We start from the raw sequence: 23,146 nt of genomic DNA on the forward strand, positions 1-23,146 counted from the left end.
TGTGATAATCTTTGTAAGTTATCAAAGTGAAGTAATGAAACAATTTTGGTATGACCTATAAAACAATCACTTGGATTTTGTATGACCTTAACTGTGGAATGATCAGAACCATTTAATTAGATAATAGTACATCTTGTAAAGCATTCTAATTGTCTCTAGGTCTTTTTACTGGAAGTTGTATAGCTGTTGTTGTTTTTTTCAGTGTTGTAATGAACAAAATAAAATAGATGTGTGTCTAAGTAGTGTATAGTAGTGATTACTTTTCAGCACATACTTGTGTAAAAATAGAAATGATTTATGTGCAATGCAGACTTAAGAAATAAAAATACGTCTATTTCGCTACAACAGAAGCACAAATCACTGGATAGGATCTAATTAATTTCAACGTAAAAAGTAAAAAAATATGTGGGGGGGGGGTAACTTTATAAGTAAAATAAATCTGTATACATCTTATAAAGTGTATAAATATAAAACACAAGAAAGTAGCAAACGTAGGTTTTTAAAAAAGTGGAGAAAATCTTTATACCATTAATGTGCTATCTGAGGATGTATAGATAGATAAAATACGTCTTTACATATAGTTTGCATCTTTTACCTAAAACAACTATGCAATTTCGTCTCCTAAGTAAATTTTAGCTTTTGATTTTTGTTGGTTTGTTTTTAAACTCAAATATAAAAATTCGTTTCTAATACCATGATATAAAAAAGATGCACCTTAGGCCCTTACCCTGAATTGTCTGGATCAATAGAAGTGAATACTCCCGATTCTGAAATCGCTGGCGCCATCTGCCGATCATCTGCAGATTCAATGTTGAAAGTAACAGGTTTACGAACAGGGCTGCCTTCCACCGGGGTATCACAGGTGTACGATGATATATTTGAAGCATTTGGTCCACCATGTTGGAAAAGACCTTGTAAAAGTTCTTCGAAACTTATTTGTCCATCTTGATCACAGTCTAATTTATCAAACAGTTGAGCAACAACCTGAGATAAAATATACAGAAATGTGTATAAATCAGTATGTCTGTACAAGAATAATACTATCACGTATAATATTTGTTACTTTTTACTATGTAACACTATTATAAAAAGCGCTTTGTTAACTGTACACATTAAAACTTACTTTACATACAAAGTGAAACATTTTTATAGCAAAGTAAAATTAAAGTCCTGTACCTGGAACAAAATCTCAAACGTTTCTTCCATTGTTCACAATGTGGTTAAGGTAATACAGTTAAACTTCAGTTATGTCCCTGTTGTTTCCCATTTGTTTGTTCTTAAACAGAAACTTCATACTTAGCTATCTGAGCTACGTCCGTCAAATGTATAAAAAACATTATTATTTTGATTCTCAAGTTACCAAACAAACTAAAGAGCTCTTCTGTAACCTTTAAGTTTCGTCTGGTTTTTCAGCAGTATTTAAAGAGTTATTGTATAACATTATTACTAACATATGTACATGAAAAATTAGATTAAAAATATTACAAACTTAAACTTATTTTTACAAAATATTTTAGGCCTAACTAACGATATGATCTATCATCAGACTGCTCCTATCTTAAAGGTCACCAAACTAAAGTATGTGACCTTGACATATGACCCTTCTTCTCTCTCTCTTATGAGTAACTAGTTACTGAAAATTTTACACACTTTCTTTTTCAAAAAACAGAAAATACAACAAAATGACTAGATGTTAGAGAATAACTAACCCTGTGCTGTTGCTACAGACTGCATCTTGTATATTTATAGAATTTGTTATTTATCTTAAAATACAAACCAAGTTCAAGTAATATTTACTAATTTCTATCTATACAACAGATTGCATGCATTACTAAAAAAACATTTCAATGAAACATCCAGAGAGTGATACTATTATTTATAACACACACATACACTGTGTCTATACAATATGTTATATGTATATTCATAAAATGTAGTCTATCATACAAAACACACATTGACAATATTCTTGATGATAAAACATATGAATTCTCTTCAGCAAGTATCAAATATTTTATTTTAAAAAAATCATTTAAAGAAGAAAAACTAAATGAATACACCAATATTACAATTTTCTTACTTAATAATAAACAGCAGAAAATTTACAAATTATCTTTGTATTATAAACATACATCATCTGACATTTCCATCCCGATATGTTCAAGATACTGGGTCAGCTCTTCCAAGTTCAGATATCCATTGTTTCCAACCTCGAGTTTTTCCAGATGTTTCTGAGAAACTCTTCTGCACTCCTTACTTGTGAACCGAATGCTGTATCCATTTCAAAGGATTTACTTCTTTGAGATACACGGTTGAGATCTGTGGTATTTCCCTGCCTGCTCTCTGGAGTTGAAAGTAATGACTGAACTGGAGAATAACCCATTGAGGATTTGGGAGTGGGTTCACTATGGCCTCGATGTATAAATCTATTTCGTTTGAAGTCCTGTACAGTGAAATAGCAAGCTTGTAAAATGTCGAGTTTAACATAGATAAAAAATATACCAAAAAACTTCACAATATAATTTGTTATAAACATGAATTATGTTTATTGCAAATAGAACGTCTCCGAGTTGGAGCCTATGAAATTCAAAGAGTTTAATCATCAGAGCTGCACTTACAACAGTCTAGTTGTTTGATTTCATACAAATAAATCTCACTTTTTAAGGAAACAGATTTAGTGTATATTCAAAATTGCTCTAAAGTTACTTGTTTCTAACAAGGGCTAAATGCTCAATTATACACTTAAGTTTGTTAATAGCCTGTTGTGTAGTACTCAGATTTGTTCAAATTTAAACATTATTTTACAGGTAACAAAAATAAATCAAAAAATTTTTAAATTAAAATCACAAATCTTTTTGTTATAAATTATCCATTGTCACTGTGGAGATCAAACACAATGTCTAAATAATTATACAGGCAATGCCACATTTCTTTGTGTAATCTTTTATATTGAATGTTACAAAATAATTTTGTATTTAGCATATTTTCATGCAACTTTTATATAAAATTGAAGATTTTATTCCAAATTAGCTGAAAGAATTATTTACACAAAAGTATAACCTAGAATAACTTTTGTAAATATTTTTAACAGGTATTTATCAAAGTTATGCAGAGAAAAATGTAAAAAGCATACCAGTTAGTATCAGTCATTAATCCACATCAATAATTAATTTTGTGTCAAAGAGATTAAAACAACTACTTTGATGCTGTCCAGTTGCAAGTAGTAACCATAACCAATGGAGGTTATAACCAAAGAAAAGTTTAAAAACTGAAAATACCACAACACACAGTACACTCTATATTACAAAGTACAAACCAAGAAAGTGAACAAATTAAAAGACAGAGGAAGAAAAAAAAGCACCACACAATAATGAGACCATTCTATTTTTGCCACAGACAGGTGTATCACATAAGTGAGTGTTCACGTATTGTGCAGGAGCTTGTTTTAGCATAAATACCAAGAAGCTAAAAGTAGTCTTTTTTTCTTTTTTTTTTAGCAAAGTAGTTTAGTCAGATAAGTCAAAATATAACTTGACTCAGATGGGAGAATAATAATGTGGTGAAAGCCATCGGAAGAACTGTACGATAAATATCCATGACCAACCAGAATTCAAGGAAGAGACAACAAAGTATCCGTACGATAAATGTCCATGACCAACCAGAATTCAAGGAAGAGACAACATCAAAGTATCCGTACGATAAATATCCACGACCAACCAGAATTCAAGGAAGAGACAACATCAAAGTATCTGTATGATAAATATCCACGACCAACCAGAATTCAAGGAAGAGACAACAAAGTATCCGTACGATAAATATCCATGACCAACCAGAACTTAAGGAAGAGACAACATCAAAGTATTGGAGTGCATGACAACTTCAGAAGTTGATGTATTTGTATCAACGAAAGGCTATACAAATGGATAAATGTACAGAGATACTTTAGAAAGAAACCCGAAGAAGTCAGTTTGGAATTCAAATGTAAGGAAGTTTCTTCTCCAAGAGATCTGGATTCCAAACACATATCTAAACTTGTTCAAGGCTGTTTGGTGGAAAATAAAGTGTTCTCTGAATGAAATCTTTGTTCTCACAACCACCATTCTCAATCACACCAAATATTTGTGGGATGAACTTGGTTCCAGGATGAGTGGAGAACTGTTAAATTTAACAAATAATTATGGAAAAAGCTGCAGGAAACACTGAACACCATTGAACCAGGTAGTTGATATACAATATCACAAAAAGACTGCAAGCTGTTATTACAGTAAAATAATAAAACAAATGATAATCAACAGTAAATATTTAAGTCTGACTAACAGTTTGAGAACACCTGTCATAATTACATCATCTAAAAATTTGTATCAGGAGATAAAATGTTCCAATTGCACTTACAAGATGATTGAATATACCTATATATTAAATAAAACTAACCACCTTGTTTGCAACAAACAAATTTAATATAAAATATTAAAATACAATAACATAGGACACCATCCAAAAATTGTTGTTCTCACTGTACATTTGTCATTACATGTACCTACAAAATAATTTATTACATGTACGTGTGAAGTTTGACAGTTTGTTGTTAAACAAAAGCTACATAATGAATATCAAAACGTGATTTTAGTGTTACAAGTCCTCAGTTTGGTTGGCATATTTTGTTTAATTTCATGTAAAGCTATATTAGGGTTACTTGTGCTAGCCATCCCTAATTTAGCAGTGGAAAAAGAGCAACTAGTCATCACCATCCATCACTAACCCTTGGGCTGCTCTTTAAACAACAAATAGTGGGATTGGCTCTAACATTATAATGCCTTTGTGTCTGAAAAGGTGATAATGTTTGTTGAAATGGGAATTCAAACCTATGATCCTCAGATTTCAAGTTAAGTGCTCTAATCACCTGGATGTGCCAGGCCTATAAGCCCTCAGACTTACCACTGAACCATAGAGGTGGGAAACGTGGAAGCAAGCACAATGATATAAAAGATTTTCCTTCACTTACAATTATTTTTCACTCTTAAGTAACATATAAGAATAAGCCAAAGTTAATCAAGTCTAAACATTCAAAGTAAATGTAAAGTTAAACCCTCTTAACTCCTTTCCAAGTCTTTAAAGCGACACCCTCTGTTAACAACCTGCTGCCAAAGTAAGGTAGCACCCACTATTAACACTATCACAACTACAATACATGTGTGCATCCAGAGGTATATGGGTCAGTACCACAAATGCACATCTGTGTCAACTGAAACATTGAGTCAAATGTATTTTACTGGAGTCACTATGCACTGAATGTGCTGCGATGGCACTCACGCGAGTCTTCTGTCTTAGAAGTTTTACTTGGTTTTAATTTTTTTTAATTTTTCATATACTTTATTGTTAGCTTTTACAAACGTGAATAAAAGATAAAAATAATGCTTTGATGTGATGTTCCTATAACCATAGTTTACACTTGTACATTCAGACATAGTCAAAAACCATAACAAAATATAAACAAATAAACTATGCACTCATAAAATAATTTTAGCTGCAATGCCAATGATGTTCATAGTTTCCCTGGTACAGATTTTTGTTGATTAAACATATATTCTATGTGATATTGTATTATTACAATGCTCCTACTGATGACACCAATGTCATCTCCAAGGCAGCTCCCACTGATGACATTGGTGTCATCTCCAAGGCAGCAATGAATTTGTTAGGCAAAAAAGTGGAAATGATTTATGACATCTTAAGAAAAAAATAACCAGAAATTTTTTTCCACTTCCATCACAAGAATCTTCATCATTTTAACCAACATGATTTAACAGGTCAGATTCTTTTTTTAGAACTTTACCACAAACACAGTTAAACTTTAACCTATTGTCTATGTTACAGTCTTATAATGATTAAATCATATCCCATACAAGATCGTTTTTTTTTTCCTGTCTGGATCACAACTACTATCTTCTAATAATCATTCCTTATTTTGTTGAAAAGTTTTCTTATTGTTTAATAGAGTTAAACTGTCTTAAAATGGTGTCTTAAATTTTTCAAATGCAAAAAGTTTAGTTATTTTAGTTCTTATTGATAAAACCAGTTATTTGGTTCTGTATTGTTTAAGTAAGGAATTAGAAACTAAGTATTAAACACATGCAAATAAGTTGATACATAAGTATCCTTATTGGTCTATTCTTTACTTTAATACTATGGATTACAAACTCTGTTGAACTAGTTAATAAATCTTAGATGACCATTTTTTAATCAGCTTTTTAAAGACAACAGAGAACCATTTATTCACCACACTGAAAATACTGGAGGAACAAACTTTATATGTTTTTATTCCTGGTAAATCTAAAGTGTGGCATGTACAACATAACAATACTCTTAACATGAAATAGGTATTTATGTACCTGAAGAAAGGCACACGCAAGCACACTGTTCACAAAAATCAACCAACCAATCACAAACACCTCCACTATGATCAAGTGAATCGTACGACACAAACTCTATTCATGGATGCTACAAGATGAAAACCCAACCAATTTCCAAAACCTATAACAAACCTAAAGAGTGCATAAAAATGAATCAAAACATTGTCTTCAGAGAAACATTATAGCAGATTGTCTATTATACATCCATTTTAATTGCTAACCATGAATAAATGATGTTTATAATAAGTCTTAAACTCTTTGATATACCATGTACAACAACATTACAAATACTGAATACTTCACTATTTTTAAAAGTCAATACTTAATCTCTCAGCCATGTTCAAACCAAAGGCAGAATGATAAAACATTCAACACTTTAACTTGGTTTTATGTTTATATCTACCAAAATTGTCCTTCCTAAATACCTAATCTAGTTAGTCTGTCAAAAATCCAGCCATAAGTTATATTAAAAATAAAGATCAAAACTGACCAGTTTATTTAAACCAGTGCTTTAATTTAAAAAGTACTATACAATTGTCATAAACATATTCAAAATGACCAGGTTCTACTGTTCTAAATACAGAAAGGCAAGGTGCCTAAAAAGTTCTGAGCAGCTAACCTATGTCTAAAGTATCAGTTTTGTTTTCAAACTTCTTACTTCACTTTTGATGAGAATTCCTTAGCATAAGGATGCACATCTGAAGCTGTTACCACGATACTTACACGCTGCACATCACTGCTGTCTATTTTAGGTGAAGATGTCCATACCATATCTGAGTTTCATGACTAGCATCTTGGACAAAGAGAACCTCCGAATCTGAGAAATCTACTTGAAGTCCATTTTCTGCATCTGCTAGTGACTCTGGTCGAGAACGTCTGCCATACTTCTTGTTCCCCAACACCAGTTTGGGGGACACTTCACGATCTATCGTGAAAGTTTTAACAATGTAATTTTCTGTTACCTTATTATAATTTATTACACAAAACTTATTACCAACACCAACTGTAGTTGAAACATTTGAAAGGAATACCTAAATGATTCAGATGCAAAAGTTTATTGCCACAAGAAGCTCTGATGTATAAAAAATAAGTGCAAAACATAACCCAAAATTATTCAAATTATGGTTAAAATTATAACACAAACAACAATGAAACAACTAACAAATTTCATATTAAAGATTTAGCATCAGGAGCATTATTTATAAGAAGATGAGAGTATTTTCTTTAATAACACACACCTGATAACTGGTAAGATGCATCACCCTCACTCTCTTCACCTTCATCTCTGATGTTCACAGACTGAGTTAATACTGATACGAATCCTTCTTTGAACTCCTGAAAATCGACCTAAAATTAAAACATCATTAAAATGATGGAAAATGGGTACCTCTTGTTAGAACTGTAACTTATGCACAAATTAATTTACAGAAGGCTGTGGCTGTTAATAAAGAAACAAAAGATGATAAATGAGTTAATACATGTGTTATTTATGCACTAAGTGTTATATATTTATTCTCTGCACAGTTCTTTTGTAAAAAAATATCAACCTTCTTAAGGACTTCAGTGAACTAGAACATTACCTATATTTCTTACTCTCCTTTTAGAAAACATATACAAGTGCTTGAAAATGATTTTAAGAATTTACAGAAAAAACAAACAAGACTGACCATTTCCCCCAGAAAGAAAAGAATATAAAAGATGTTTTGGTATAGGACTCGCATACCCTGTTCTTCATTGAAAAAACAATTCTACAAAAATTATCTGCTATTTTTCACATAACCTTTTTAGATTAAATTATAAAATGTTACTCACCCTTCCAGTTGGATTGCTACCAAATAGGTGCTTGATGAAAATACCAACTTGATCTGTTAACTGCAGTTTCTGACATAGAGAAGTTACCTCATCACAGCCTAAATAACCAGTCCCAGTGAGGTCACAACTTTCAAACACTTCTCGCAGTTGGGCAACATAGGTGTCTTGACTGCTGTCCTCATCCATCACCCACTCTGGTGAAAATAATAAATATTCTCTCTCAGATTAACATTCTTCAGAAAACTAAGAAAAGTTTCAATGGTTCAGAGACAAGGATTTTAAAAAAATGAAAAAGTAAATTCTAGCTGCATGTAATGAGTTAGTAATTACTAAAAGAATCACAGTAAATTATATATGCAAAAACGACTGGTATGGATAGAGAAAGCACTATGTAGAGGAGCAAACACTACAACCTTCAGTCATCGTCAGTGTCAAAAACCAAGCACAAAACTAAGATCTATACTATGTAAAAACTACACTGACAAACACACCACCAACATTATATATAAAATACAATGTGATAACTGCCACGACTTCTATATTAGAGAAACAAGTAGAAAAATGGAAACCAGATTCAAAGAACACAAAAAGTCACCTTCACACGTTTTCAAATACTAAATAAACAAACATAAATGCAAATTAAAGAAGCCTTACTTGTACAACTCAAGCCCAAAATAAACCAATACAAAGGAACACCTTTATACCTATATTAATAAATATATCCAACATCTAGGCATGCTCTCTATATTCCTACACTCAATTACACAACTGCCTTCAAACATGTGGTTAGAGTGAACCTGACAATGACCAAAGAAGGTCAAAACGTTGTTTGCTCCTCTACATACAGTTTTCCCTACCCATACCATTCGTTTTTACATATATAATTTTCTCTACATGTGGGTTTTCTCATCCTCACCGATTAGAATTACAGTAAATTCACTAATGGATACAACATGTTGGTATATGTCTGTGATATATATAAATATACACATACAAAATTATGTTGATAGTTAATAGGTGATGTAAACAGGATATCTTGGTGAAAATATAATAAATCTAAGTGACATTTACATAATACAAATAATTTACTTATGCACACAACACAACATTTCTAAGAAGTACGAAAACTCTAACGATCCAAACAAAAGTTTTGTATAGAGACCGAGACATCATTCACTGCAGAAACAAACATAATTTACATAACTGTGAAAGTTGGTTTTTCTTACATTTAAAAAATCACCATACTGTTTTTATTTCTGTTAAAATCCAAACATATTTTTCCTTAATGTTGTATCAAAAGACTGGAAAGAATAGTTCATGTATTTCATAATCAGCCAATCATTAGCAGATTGTTCACTTTCATCACCATATTCACTTTTTGTAACCTTATAAAAATGGTAAGAAGTGACACTGGTTTTTCTTTAATGCCCATGACTTGTATACTAAGCCTAAAAGATCTAGAGATCCACAGACATAGGTTTTCCTTGGAGAGAAGGACAACAGGGACCTGATCCCTTCAAAATCATTCTCCAGGAAGCAAAATCTAATTATTGGTGTTTTTAATCCTTTCTCAACAGCTGCTATTCTTAAAATTATTTTAGAATAAAACAAATGCCAATTTTATGGAATCCAATTTGAGGAAGTAAAAGTTGAGTCATATTATAATGGTCCTGAAAGAAAATCTTTTGGTTATAATATTGTGAAATGTACCTGACAACAAGGATAATATGTAAATGAAGCAATTATCTCCAATTTGACACAATTCCTCGCCAAAAACTCCAATTCATGAACCAGCTGTGAATGATACACATTCAAATTTTAGCTAGCTAGCAGAAGAAAAAAGTGTTCTACACCAGTGACAATAAGCCCAGTTATCCACTTTATATTCATGATCCACCAAGTCGCAAAGCTTTCAACAGAACCCAAAAAGTGATTTATTAAGTGAGCTGTCAATTTCAATGTATGCAAGTAAAAATGTTTTTTGATAAGGGAAATATACGAAGAAATGACTGATATCAATCATTCAAAAAGAATGCAAAAATACAGTAGCTAAGGCACTTGTATAACCCCTACATAACAGTAATACCATACAGCAATGTAACTATTCAGTTTAACTTATGTTATTCTCTATTAACACTCTTCTACACTGAGGGTCTGTCCAACTATCTCGTTTGTATCCTTTCTGAAGAACTCGTATTAACCATCTCTATATTTACTTGCTTTTTACGGAAAGTATTTTCATCACTTTCTTTTATGCAGTGTTTCAGTAGATATAATAAGTCGTATTTATAACCAAGTTCTAAATACAATGAGGTTGCAACAGTAATAACACTGTTTGGTTCTGTAAAGTTATGATTACCTATTGAGGATATATTTAAAACACCATTTCGATGTAGAATACGAGCCACCCCTACATAAGCAGCGCTACCGCCTGTCTGATAATATTGTGATATGTCCAACAATACGGTAACAAAATCACTGTGTTTCCTAAAATACAAGTTATTGAAAATGTATTTAAATATCGTTTTTCTACTTTCTTCGAAGACATATTTTGGCACAAATTTCATTAAAAAAAACACTACTTTTATTTAATGATTAGGTTACTCTGAGCGAATTTCAGTCCGCGAGCCTGAAAAACATATATTCTAAACTTAAGGTAAGCCCTTTTTATCAACGAATATTTAAGCCTATTTTGAACCGAGTAGGTAAAAATACATCAAATCGTTTGACCTATTTTGAGCTTATGTTCTCTTTGAAGAACAGTTAAAGTATACGTCAAAGGTTCGCGACGATTAGTAATTTTGATTTAAGTTTAGCACAATAAATCATTTTGAATGCAAAACCGACCAATTACACAATTCAAACATTAGATTTGTTACGTGGAAATGAGCTTGATCCTGGTAATACGCTGTTGATTGGGTTATTATGACAGTGATTACCGATATACTATCTGTAACGGCAGTTTGAATGGGGGCATACTGATTACTGATATACTATCTGTAACGGCAGACTTAATGGGGGGCATACTGATTACCGATAAACTATCTGTAACAGCAGATTGTGAACTGGTTACTACTGTTCTCTACACTAAAAAGAACGAACATTTATTTAAGGAATTTTACTGGTCTAAACATTTTAACTTTAAATTAACCGCTAAGCAAAATTCGAAGTCTTGAGTTTTGAAGTTCACTGACCTCCAGCGTAACGGAGAGTTTTCAAGGGTGGGACTGTTACAGTATTACGGTTCTGTTCACTTCCGCAAAACACCATGCTATACAATACAAACAAACTGCAACGTGAACCTTCTTATTTCAAACGTATGAAGACAAAGTAGAAATTATTCACACACACACACACACACACAAAAGGGGCGATAGATCTCTCTTGATGTGTACGTGCAGGTAGATAGTGTAGTTCAGTCAGTCGTCGATATGTTCAGATCACACATGACAAACAAAACGCGAATGTTCACGAAACTAGAACATCTTCGCAACCCACGCAGGGTGTGTCCAGTTACTTTAAGATCCATCTAGTTTCTTTTTTTACATTCAATGTAACTGTTACCAAGAAAGTTCTATGAAAGGGCCTTCAATGTGCCTCACTGATTACTTTATTTTGCGATGTTATTGTTTTGAATGTCGCGCAAAACTACACAAGGGCTATCTGCGCCAGCTGCCTCTAATTTAGCAGAGGGAAGGCAGCTAGTCATCACTACCCACCGCCAACTCTTGGGCTACTCTTTTACCAACAAATAGTGCGATTGACGGTGACATGTAATGACCCCATGGCTGAAAAAGCGAATACGTTTGATATGACGGGGATTCGAGCCCTCGACCCTCATATTGCGAGTCCAACGCCCTAACCACATGGCCATGCCGGGAAATATCATTGTATCAGAGCAATGAAGACATTGAGGTACATCCGTTTCAGGGTTATTAAGATCTCTGTCTCGTAATCCGAGAGTCGCGGGTTCGAATCCCCGTCGCACTAAACGTGCACGCCCTTTCAGCCGTGGGAGCGTTATAATGTGACGGTCAATCCTACTATTCGTTGGTAAAAGAGTAGCCTAAGAGTTGGCAGTGGGTGGTGATGACTAGCTGCCTTCCCTCTAGCATAGATAGCCCTTGTGCAGCTTTGCACGAAATTTAAAAAAAAAAGAAAAAAAAGAAAAAGCAGTGTGTGACCAGTTACACTAACTGGACACAGGCTAATCACTGAAATTTCAGCTCTAGGTGAGAGTTATCAGTGAGTTAATTAGGTAACACACGCAGGAGGTTATAAATGATAGACTTTGCCGACTTATTTCAAACTGCGTGCAAATGTCTTTTACGTATTTATTTCATAAAACGTTTCCAGTATATTTTCTTCCATCAGTAATACAACTGCAGGCCATAACAAAGTTGAAATACACTTCGCACATTTTGTTAAATCGTTGTTCATAAATACTTTTTTTTGTTCTCAAATCGTAATTTCTGTGATAAATACGAGTTTCTAACGATTATTACGTTGGGTTAAATGCGTTAAATATTCTCAGTTATTAAATCATTCATACATCATAAATCGTATTCGGAAAAAAAATCAATGCGCATCTAAACTGTTCTGGAAACTGGATTAATATAAACTCATTAATATTTACAATAGATCTACCGTGTTTCTCCGATAATAAGACCTACCCATAAAATAAGACCTAGTGTGATTTTTGGGGATAGTTTTAATATAAGCCCTACTCTTAAAATAAGCCCTAGTTAAGAGTGGCAGGAAGAGGAAAGAAAAAAAAAATTAATTTATTAATTAGTTTAATAGTTAATTAGTTTGTTTAAGTATTAATCAGTTAGTTTAATAGTTTATTTTAAATGGTTAGTTTAATAGTTTTACTTTGTAACTTCATTTTTTTAATATATCAGAATAAGACATCCCCCGAAAATAAGCCGTAGTGTCATATTTTGGAGTGAAAATTAATATAAGCCCTGTCTTATTTTCGGAGAAACACGGTATGTTCTAAGAATGCGGGTCTAAATAGCCTCCCAAAGGATTGTTTCGAATTTTTTTATTGTATCATTCAATGAAAATTTATGATACTTTGAAGCTTGTCACACTGAGGATCAATTAGGCCTAACTAATATGGTTTTAAATTAACATCACATCCAATTATGAACATTGATTTTTATTTATCTTTTTCCATTATGTATTTCAAACTAGGGGGTTTAATACTTAATACTGTACCTGTGTTCATCCTTTTTACTTAGTTTTTAATTACCCTTAACCCTTGATGTTAATATATTCACCTATTTTTTGGGTTTATTCAAACCCAACGCTTAAACCCTTGAGTGTGTGTTTGTGTGTTTTCTTATAACAAAGCCACATGGGGTTACCTGCTGAGCCCACCGAGGGGAATCGAACCCATGATTTTAGCGTTGTAAATCTAAACCCTGGAGCAAGGCGTAAACCAAAACGTCGAGTTGAATGCTCTCGTTTTGTTTTGTTTTCTGAAATGTGGTGTCCCTTTTTCTGTAAAAACAATTTCAGTCTTCAGGGTCTGCTCTTGCAAAGTTTTAGAACTGATACATTTTTCATTAACGTTTTCACCATTAAAACAACGATTTGAAAATCAAAGAGCGTCTGGTACCTAGGGTAAAATCGCTGTTTGCAACTCATACACAGAGTCACTTATTCCATTCATAAATGTTAAAACTCAGTATCTTAGAAACTTAAAAACAAAAATCCCTTATCCACCACCAAAGGTTCCAATTTGCTTAATCCAAAGTCAACACACATACAATGTTTCAAACAAGTTTTACTCACACACGGACTGCACGCGTAGGTCAACGTACATGTCGGATCAGGAGTCAGTGAATATCTGATTGTATATACTTACACGGCTTATTTGTTGTTTGTAACTTAAACAATAGTATACGTTGTTTGCCGGGTTTAACCTCCCAACACAACCTGCTAGCATAGAATGAAGGCGTGAACTAACATTCGTCGCAGTAGATTATAACGAACAACGTAAAACCCCACACTGTTGAAACACGAACATTAGTATAAGGTCTATTATATTTTTAACACAGCATCCTTTACTCGGTTTTTCAGAGCGTTTCAATAATAAAAGTATTTCAACCACACTGTGTCCGCCATATCCATGGCCAACGTCACTTTTCGCTCAATACAGAATTCATCACAACGGCTGTGACCTAAACACAGAAGTGGTCAGAATATTACTTATATAAGCCATTTGTTACAACAACAACCACTGTTAAGATAATTATAAGTTAATTATAATTAACTACACAGGTCACATTACTTAGAATATAAAGTGCTATGTTTTAAACACTACATTTTAACTAGATCTTCAGTGTTTGAAGTGCTATGTTTTAAACACTACATTTTAACTCGATCTTCAGTATTTGAAATGCTATGTTTTAAACACTACATTTTAACTCGATCTTCAGTATTTGAAATGCTATGTTTTAAACACTACATTTTAACTAGATCTTCAGTATTTGAAGTGCTATGTTTTAAACACTACATTTTAACTCGATCTTCAGTATTTGAAATGCTATGTTTTAAACACTACATTTTAACTAGATCTTCAGTATTTGAAGTGCTATGTTTTAAACACTACATTTTAACTCGATCTTCAGTATTTGAAGTGCTATGTTTTAAACACTACATTTTAACTCGATCTTCAGTATTTGAAGTGCTATGTTTTAAACACTACATTTTAAATAGATCTTCAGTATTTGAAGTGCTATGTTTTAAACACTACATTTTAACTCGATCTTCAGTATTTGAAATGCTATGTTTTAAACACTACATTTTAAATAGATCTTCAGTATTTGGAGTGCTTTGTTTTAAACACTACATTTTAAATAGAGCTTCAGTATTTGAAATGCTATGTTTTAAACACTACATTTTAACTCGATCTTCAGTATTTGAAGTGCTATGTTTTAAACACTACATTTTAAATAGATCTTCAGTATTTGAAGTGCTATGTTTTAAACACTACATTTTAAATAGATCTTCAGTATTTGAAGTGCTATGTTTTAAACACTACATTTTAAATAGATCTTCAGTATTTGAAATGCTATGTTTTAAACACTACATTTTAACTCGATCTTCAGTATTTGAAGTGCTATGTGTTAAACACTACATTTTAACTCGATCTTCAGTATTTGAAATGCTGTTTTAAACACTACATTTTAACTCGATCTTCAGTATTTGAAGTGCTATGTTTTAAACACTACATTTTAACTATATCTTCAGTATTTGAAGTGCTATGTTTTAAACACTACATTTTAACTAGATCTTCAGTATTTGAAGTGCTATGTTTTAAACACTACATTTTAACTAGATCTTCAGTATTTGAAGTGCTATGTTTTAAACACTACATTTTAACTAGATCTTCAGTATTTGAAGTGCCATGTTTTAAACACTACATTTTAACTCGATCTTCAGTATTTGAAATGCTATGTTTTAAACACTACATTTTAACTAGATCTTCAGTATTTGAAGTGCTATGTTTTAAACACTACATTTTAAATAGATCTTCAGTATTTGAAGTGCTTTGTTTTAAACACTACATTTTAAATAGAGCTTCAGTATTTGAAATGCTATGTTTTAAACACTACATTTTAACTCGATCTTCAGTATTTGAAGTGCTATGTTTTAAACACTACATTTTAAATAGATCTTCAGTATTTGAAGTGCTATGTTTTAAACACTACATTTTAAATAGATCTTCAGTATTTGAAGTGCTATGTTTTAAACACTACATTTTAAATAGATCTTCAGTATTTGAAATGCTATGTTTTAAACACTACATTTTAAATAGATCTTCAGTATTTGAAGTGCTATGTTTTAAACACTACATTTTAAATAGATCTTCAGTATTTGAAGTGCTATGTTTTAAACACTACATTTTAACTAGATCTTCAGTATTTGAAGTGCTATGTTTTAAACACTACATTTTAACTAGATCTTCAGTATTTGAAGTGCTATGTTTTAAACACTACATTTTAAATAGATCTTCAGTATTTGAAATGCTATGTTTTAAACAACTACATTTTAACTAGATCTTCAGTATTTGAAGTGCTATGTTTTAAACACTACATTTTAACTAGATCTTCAGTATTTGAAGTGCTATGTTTTAAACACTACATTTTAACTCGATCTTCAGTATTTGAAGTGCTATGTTTTAAACACTACATTTTAACTAGATCTTCAGTATTTGAAGTGCTATGTTTTAAACACTACATTTTTACTCGATCTTCAGTATTTGAAGTGCTATGTTTTAAACACTACATTTTAACTCGATCTTCAGTATTTGAAGTGCTATGTTTTAAACACTACATTTTAACCAGATCTTCAGTATTTGAAGTGCTATGTTTTAAACACTACATTTTAACCAGATCTTCAGTATTTGAAATGCTATGTTTTAAACACTACATTTTAACTCGATCTTCAGTATTTGAAGTGCTATGTTTTAAACACTACATTTTAACTCGATCTTCAGTATTTGAAGTGCTATGTTTTAAACACTACATTTTAAATAGATCTTCAGTATTTGAAGTGCTATGTTTTAAACACTACATTTTAAATAGATCTTCAGTATTTGAAGTGCTATGTTTTAAACACTACATGTTAAATAGATCTTCAGTATTTGAAATGCTATGTTTTAAACACTACATTTTAACTCGATCTTCAGTATTTGAAGTGCTATGTGTTAAACACTACATTTTAACTCGATCTTCAGTATTTGAAGTGCTATGTGTTAAACACTACATTTTAACTCGATCTTCAGTATTTGAAATGCTATGTTTTAAACACTACATTTTAACTCGATCTTCAGTATTTGAAGTGCTATGTTTTAAACACTAGAATTTAAATAGATCTTCAGTATTTGAAGTGCTATGTTTTAAACACTACATTTTAACTAGATCTTCAGTATTTGAAATGCTATGTTTTAAACACTACATTTTAACTCGATCTTCAGTATTTGAAGTGCTATGTGTTAAACACTACATTTTAACTCGATCTTCAGTATTTGAAGTGCTATGTTTTAAACACTTTGACTCATGTACACACAAACACCTACACACATTTCATATACACCACACTTTGAAGACAACACACAAACACCTACACACATTTCATATACACCACACTTTGAAGACAACACACAAACACCTACACACATTTCATATACACCACACTTTGAAAACAACACACAAACACCTACACACATTTCATATACACCACACTTTGAAAACAACACACAAACACCTACACACATTTCATATACACCACACTTTGAAGACAACACACAAACAACTCTAATACACACATTTCTCATATATACACCACACTTTGAAGACAACACACAAACATCTACACACATTTCTATATACACCACAGCTTTGAAAAACAACACAAACACACCTTACACACATTTCTATATACACTACTAATCTTTGAAAAAACAACACACAAACACCTACACACATTTCATATACATTCACACTTTGAAGACAACACACAAAACACCTACACACATTTCATATATACACCACACTTTGAAGACAACACACAATCACCTGCTACACATTTTATATACACCACACTTTGAAGACAACACACACAAACACCCTACACACATTTTTATGCTACAATTCACACTTTGAAGACAACACACAAACACCTACACACATTTCATATATACAATTCACACTTTGAAGACAACACACAAACACCTACACACATTTCATATACACCACACTTTGAAGACAACACACAAACACCTACACACATTTCTTATATACACCACACTTTGAAGACAACACACAAACACCTACACACATTTCATATACACCACACTTTGAAGACAACACAACAAACACCTACACACATTTCATATATACACCACACTTTGAAGACAACACACAAACACCTACACACATTTCATATACACCACACTTTGAAGACAACACACAAACACCTACACACATTTCATATACACCACACTTTGAAGACAACACAAACACACCTACACACATTTCATATACACCACACTTTGAAGACAACACACAAACACCTACACACTTCATATACAACTCACACTTTGAAACAACACACACAAACATCTACACACATTTCATATACACCACACTTTGAAGACAAACACACAAACACCTACACACATTTCTTTATATACACCACACTTTGAAGACAAACACAAAACACACCTACACACATTTCTATATACACCACACTTTGAAGACAACACAAACACACCTACACACATTTCATATACACCACACTTTGAAGACAAACACAAAAACACCTACACACATTTCATATACACCACACTTTGAAGACAACACACAAACACCTACACACATTTCTATATACACCACACTTTGAAGACAATACACAAACACTCTACACACATTTCATATACACCACACTTTGAAGACAACACAAACACACCTACACACATTTCATATACACCACACTTTGAAGACAACACAAACACACCCTACACATATTTTATATACACCACACTTTGAAGACAACACAAACACACCTACACACATTTCTTATTTATATACACCACACTTTGAAGACAACACACAAACACCTACACACATTTCATATTATATACACCACACTTTGAAGACAACACACAAACACCTACACACATTTCATATACACCACACTTTGAAGACAAACACACAAACACCTACACACATTTTCTATATACACCACACTTTGAAGACAACACACAAACACCTACACATTTCTTATATATACACCACACTTTGAAGACAACACAAACACACCTACACACATTTCATATACACCACACTTTGAAGACAACACAAACACACCTACACATATTTTATATACACCACACTTTGAAGACAACACAAACACACCTACACACATTTCATATACACCACACTTTGAAGACAACACAAACACACCTACACATATTTTATATACACCACACTTTGAAGACAACACAAACACCTACACACATTTCAATAAAAAATGGAATGTATCCTGTTTACATTACAAAATAATAAAAATTACACTTTGCACTAAAATTAACAATAAAACGGTGGATATATCACTAGTTATTTAGTATTTTATGAAAAAGGATACAAAAGAAGTCGTTCTTTAATATAACTATTAAGATTCAAAAGTGACAGAGCAGTTTGTGTTTAAATACATAACTGCATCCCTTTCGGATATTTTTACTTTACCTTGCACCTAGAAGTAATGAATTTACAGTGTATCGTGTACAATAAATAAGATAGGTTCCGAGACTCGGTGTTTTATTATTGAGAGCCACAAGAATGAGACGGATGGGATAAATGGTTAGACCTCATGGTTAAAATTGTAACTAATTTAATATTTTAACATCTATGTTTGTTTCAGTTTAATATGTAGTTATAAATGTATGTTACTTATATTGTTAAATGTGTATTGTGCAAGTCCCGCCTGTTCTATAAATTTGCAGATTTTCGAGTGTAAGAATTAAGAGTATCTTACAAAAGCACTGGCGGATACTGTTACCAAATGAGCTTTCGAGAATGTGGCCTTAAAGTTTATAAATCGACACGCTGAGAGACGGTAATAACAACATTGTTGGTCAGCTACAGTCAGTACACTATAAACCTTGGAAGCTATAATTGTGATAAATGCTCTGTCCATTCTCAGAGAAGGGAATACCCAACAAAATAAAGTGTTCGTTAATCTCTGTCCATTCACAGAGAAGGGAATACCCAACAAAATAAACAGTGTTCGTTAATCTTCGTCCATTCTCAGAGAGGGAAATACCCAACAAAATAAACAGTGTTCGTTAATCTTCGTCCATTCTCAGAGAAGGGAATACCCAACAAAATAAACAGTGTTCGTTAATCTCTGTCCATTCTCAGAGAGGGAAATACCCAACAATAAAGATAGTGTTCGTTAATCTCCGTCCATTCTCAGAGAAGGGAATACCCAACAAAATAAAGTGTTCGTTAATCTCTGTCCATTCTCAGAGAAGGGAAATACCCAACAAAATAAAGTGTTCGTTAATCTCTGTCCATTCTCAGAGAAGGGAATACCCAACAAAATAAACAGTGTTCGTTAATCTCTGTCCATTCTCAGAGAAGGGTATACCCAACAAAATAAACAGTGTTCGTTAATCTCTGTCCATTCTCAGAGAAGGGAACACCCAACAAAATAGTATTCGTTAAACTCTGTCCATTTTCAGAGAGGGAAATACCCAACAAAATAAAGTGTTCATTAATCTTCGTCCATTCTCAGAGAAGGGAATACCCAACAAAATAAACAGTGTTCGTTAATCTCTGTCCATTCTCAGAGAGGGAAATACCCAACAATAAAGATAGTGTTCGTTAATCTCCGTCCATTCTCAGAGAAGGGAAATACCCAACAAAATAAAGTGTTCGTTAATCTCTGTCCATTCTCAGAGAAGAGAAATACCCAACAAAATAAAGTGTTCGTTAATCTCTGTCCATTCTCAGAGAAGGGAATACCCAACAAAATAAACAGTGTTCGTTAATCTCTGTCCATTCTCAGAGAAGGGAACACCCAACAAAAAGTGTTCGTTAATCTCCGTCCATTCTCAGAGAGGGAAATACTCAACAAAAGTGTGCGTTTATCTCTGTATCATAATGCCGAGAAACCCGCTTGAAGTAAAAATGTATTCTGAAGACAGCTTATATAAACACTGAAACTTTTATTAAAATAAAGAATGTTTTGACCTCCCTCAGGTCATCTACAGGTTAACAGAGAGATTACAATTAACTGTTGCCGGACAATTTGTCTTAGGGACGAGAGTAAACGCATACGAGATTGTAGGGGCGTTGCAGTCAGATGTTAGGTTATTAATTTAGATATAAAGGTGTTCCTTTATATTGGTTCAATCTTGGTTTGAGTTCAATTTTGCGTTTGTTTATATTTGTTTCCCTACTTAACATGTCGGTGTCTTCCATGGTATGTTGTGCTTAATTTGATTTACAGTGTTCAAGTGTTTCCCTACTAAACACGTCAGTGTCTTCTATGGTATGTTGTGCTTAATTTGATTTACAGTGTTCAAGTGTTTCCCTACTTAACATGTCGGTGTCTTCTATGGTATGTTGTGCTTAATTTGATTTACAGTGTTCAAGTGTTTCCTTACTTAACATGTCGGTGTCTTCTATGGTATGTTGTGCTTAATTTGTTCAAGAACGTATGACGGTTATATTTTGTTTTTATTTGTTCTTTGAATGTGGTTTCTATTTTTCTGCTTATTTATCCAATATAGAAGTTGTGGCAGTTGTTGCATTGTATTTTATGTTCTGTTCAGTTTAGTTTTTACATAATATGAACTTCAGTTTACCTGGTTTTTGAATACATTTGGTGTTTACTGGAATGTTATGTGTTAAATTTTTTTTCTTTCCAAACGTTGGTTGTTTTTCGCTAATATCGGAACACATGGTATGTGTAGTATAAGGTTTGGTAGTTTGTTGTTTCTTAGAATTTATTATTGTTTGGTTGTTGACTGTGTTGTTGCTCTAGGTGTGTGCATATAATTTTTCTTTCAACGATTTTTGAAGGAAATATGTTGACGACATGTTTTATTTTGTTGTTTTCATCATTAATTTTATTGGGTGACCAAAGTTATTTGGCGTCTTTATTTAGTTTCTTAATATGTTGAGTTTTTGTTTTGTTTCACGTGCTGAGTCCCAGGAAATGTATAGTCCAGTATGGATGATTTTCTGTGGATTTCTGTTTTGAATTGTGTATCGGTTCTAGTGACCTTGAGATTTAAAAATGCTATTTGGTTAGTTTTTCCTGTTCAAAGGTGAACTTAATATTGGGGTGTATATGGTTAACATGGATGAATAATCCAAGTGCGTGTTCTGTATATGTGAATTCAACAACTGTATATCTGAATCAGTATAGCGGTGGGTGTAAGGCTAAACTAATCACTTGTGATGCAATCTGTGTCGTGCAAATGTTGGTAAAACTGGTGACACGGAAATGTCCATACTTAGGCCTTGTTTTTTTTTTGTAGGTACAAGTGTTTTTACTTAACATCTCGGTGTCTTTATGGTATGTTGTGCTTAATTTGATTTACAGTGTTCAAGTGTTTCCCTACTTAACATGTCGGTGTCTTCTATGGTATGTTGTGCTTAATTTGTTCAAGAACGTGTGACGGTTATATTTTGTTTTTATTTGTTCTTTGAATGTGGTTTCTATTTTTTCTGCTTATTTTTCCAATATAGAAGTTGTGGCAGTTGTTGCATTGTATTTTATGTTCTGTTCAGTTTAGTTTTTACATAATATGAACTTCAGTTTACCTGGTTTTTGAATACATTTGTGTTTACTGAATGTTATGTTTTAAATTTTTTTTTCTTCCAAACGTTGTTTTTCGTTAATATCGGGAACACATGGTATGTGTAGTATAAGGTTTGGTAGTTTGTTGTTTCAGAATTTATTATTGTTTGGTTGTTGACTGTGTTGTTGCTCTAGGTGTGTGCATATAATTTTCTTTCAACGATTTTTGAAGGAAATATGTTGACAACATGTTTTATTTTGTTGTTTTCATCATTAATTTTATTGTGACCAAAGTTATTTGGCGTCTTTATTTAGTTTCTTAATATGTTGAGTTTTTGTTTTGTTTCACGCTGAGTCCCAGGAAATGTATAGTCCAGTATGGATGATTTTCTGGATTTTGTTTTGAATTGTGTATCGGTTCTAGCGACCTTGAGATTTAAAATGCTATTTGGTTAGTTTTTCCTGTTCAAAGGTGAACTTATTGGGTATTAACATGGATAAACCAAGTGCGTGTTCTGTATATGTGAATTCAACAACTGTATATCCGCATAGTGGTGGGTGTACAACTAATCACTTGTGATGCAATCTGTGTC

General features: G+C 32.6%; 2 protein-coding genes across 4 annotated transcripts in view; both read right to left on the bottom strand.

The window, feature by feature from the left end:
- LOC143228458 (ninein-like protein) overlaps positions 1-4,946 on the bottom strand; it is a 118,827-nt gene extending 113,881 nt beyond the window's left edge. The window contains exons 1-3 of the mRNA XM_076459715.1: positions 4,936-4,946; positions 2,133-2,271; positions 728-984 (exon numbers count right to left, since the gene is read on the bottom strand). Of these exons, the coding sequence (XP_076315830.1) occupies positions 728-984; positions 2,133-2,271; positions 4,936-4,946 (407 nt within the window). The remainder of the gene's footprint in view (positions 1-727; positions 985-2,132; positions 2,272-4,935) is intronic.
- Positions 4,947-7,146: 2,200 nt separating this feature from the next.
- Positions 7,147-23,146, bottom strand: part of LOC143228188 (ninein-like protein) — a 182,405-nt gene continuing 166,405 nt past the window's right edge. For 2 of the 3 annotated variants that reach the window (XM_076459490.1, XM_076459491.1), the window contains 3 exons: positions 8,223-8,416; positions 7,649-7,757; positions 7,147-7,335 (listed from right to left, as the gene is read on the bottom strand). In XM_076459490.1, the coding sequence (XP_076315605.1) occupies positions 7,154-7,335; positions 7,649-7,757; positions 8,223-8,408 (477 nt within the window). In that variant the 5' untranslated portion in view covers positions 8,409-8,416 and the 3' untranslated portion in view covers positions 7,147-7,153. The remainder of the gene's footprint in view (positions 7,336-7,648; positions 7,758-8,222; positions 8,417-23,146) is intronic. The other variant, XM_076459492.1, reaches the window with a different exon arrangement.

The sequence above is a fragment of the Tachypleus tridentatus genome, chromosome 10, assembly GCF_004210375.1.
Source record: "Tachypleus tridentatus isolate NWPU-2018 chromosome 10, ASM421037v1, whole genome shotgun sequence".
Classification (NCBI taxonomy): Eukaryota; Metazoa; Arthropoda; class Merostomata; order Xiphosura; family Limulidae; genus Tachypleus; species Tachypleus tridentatus.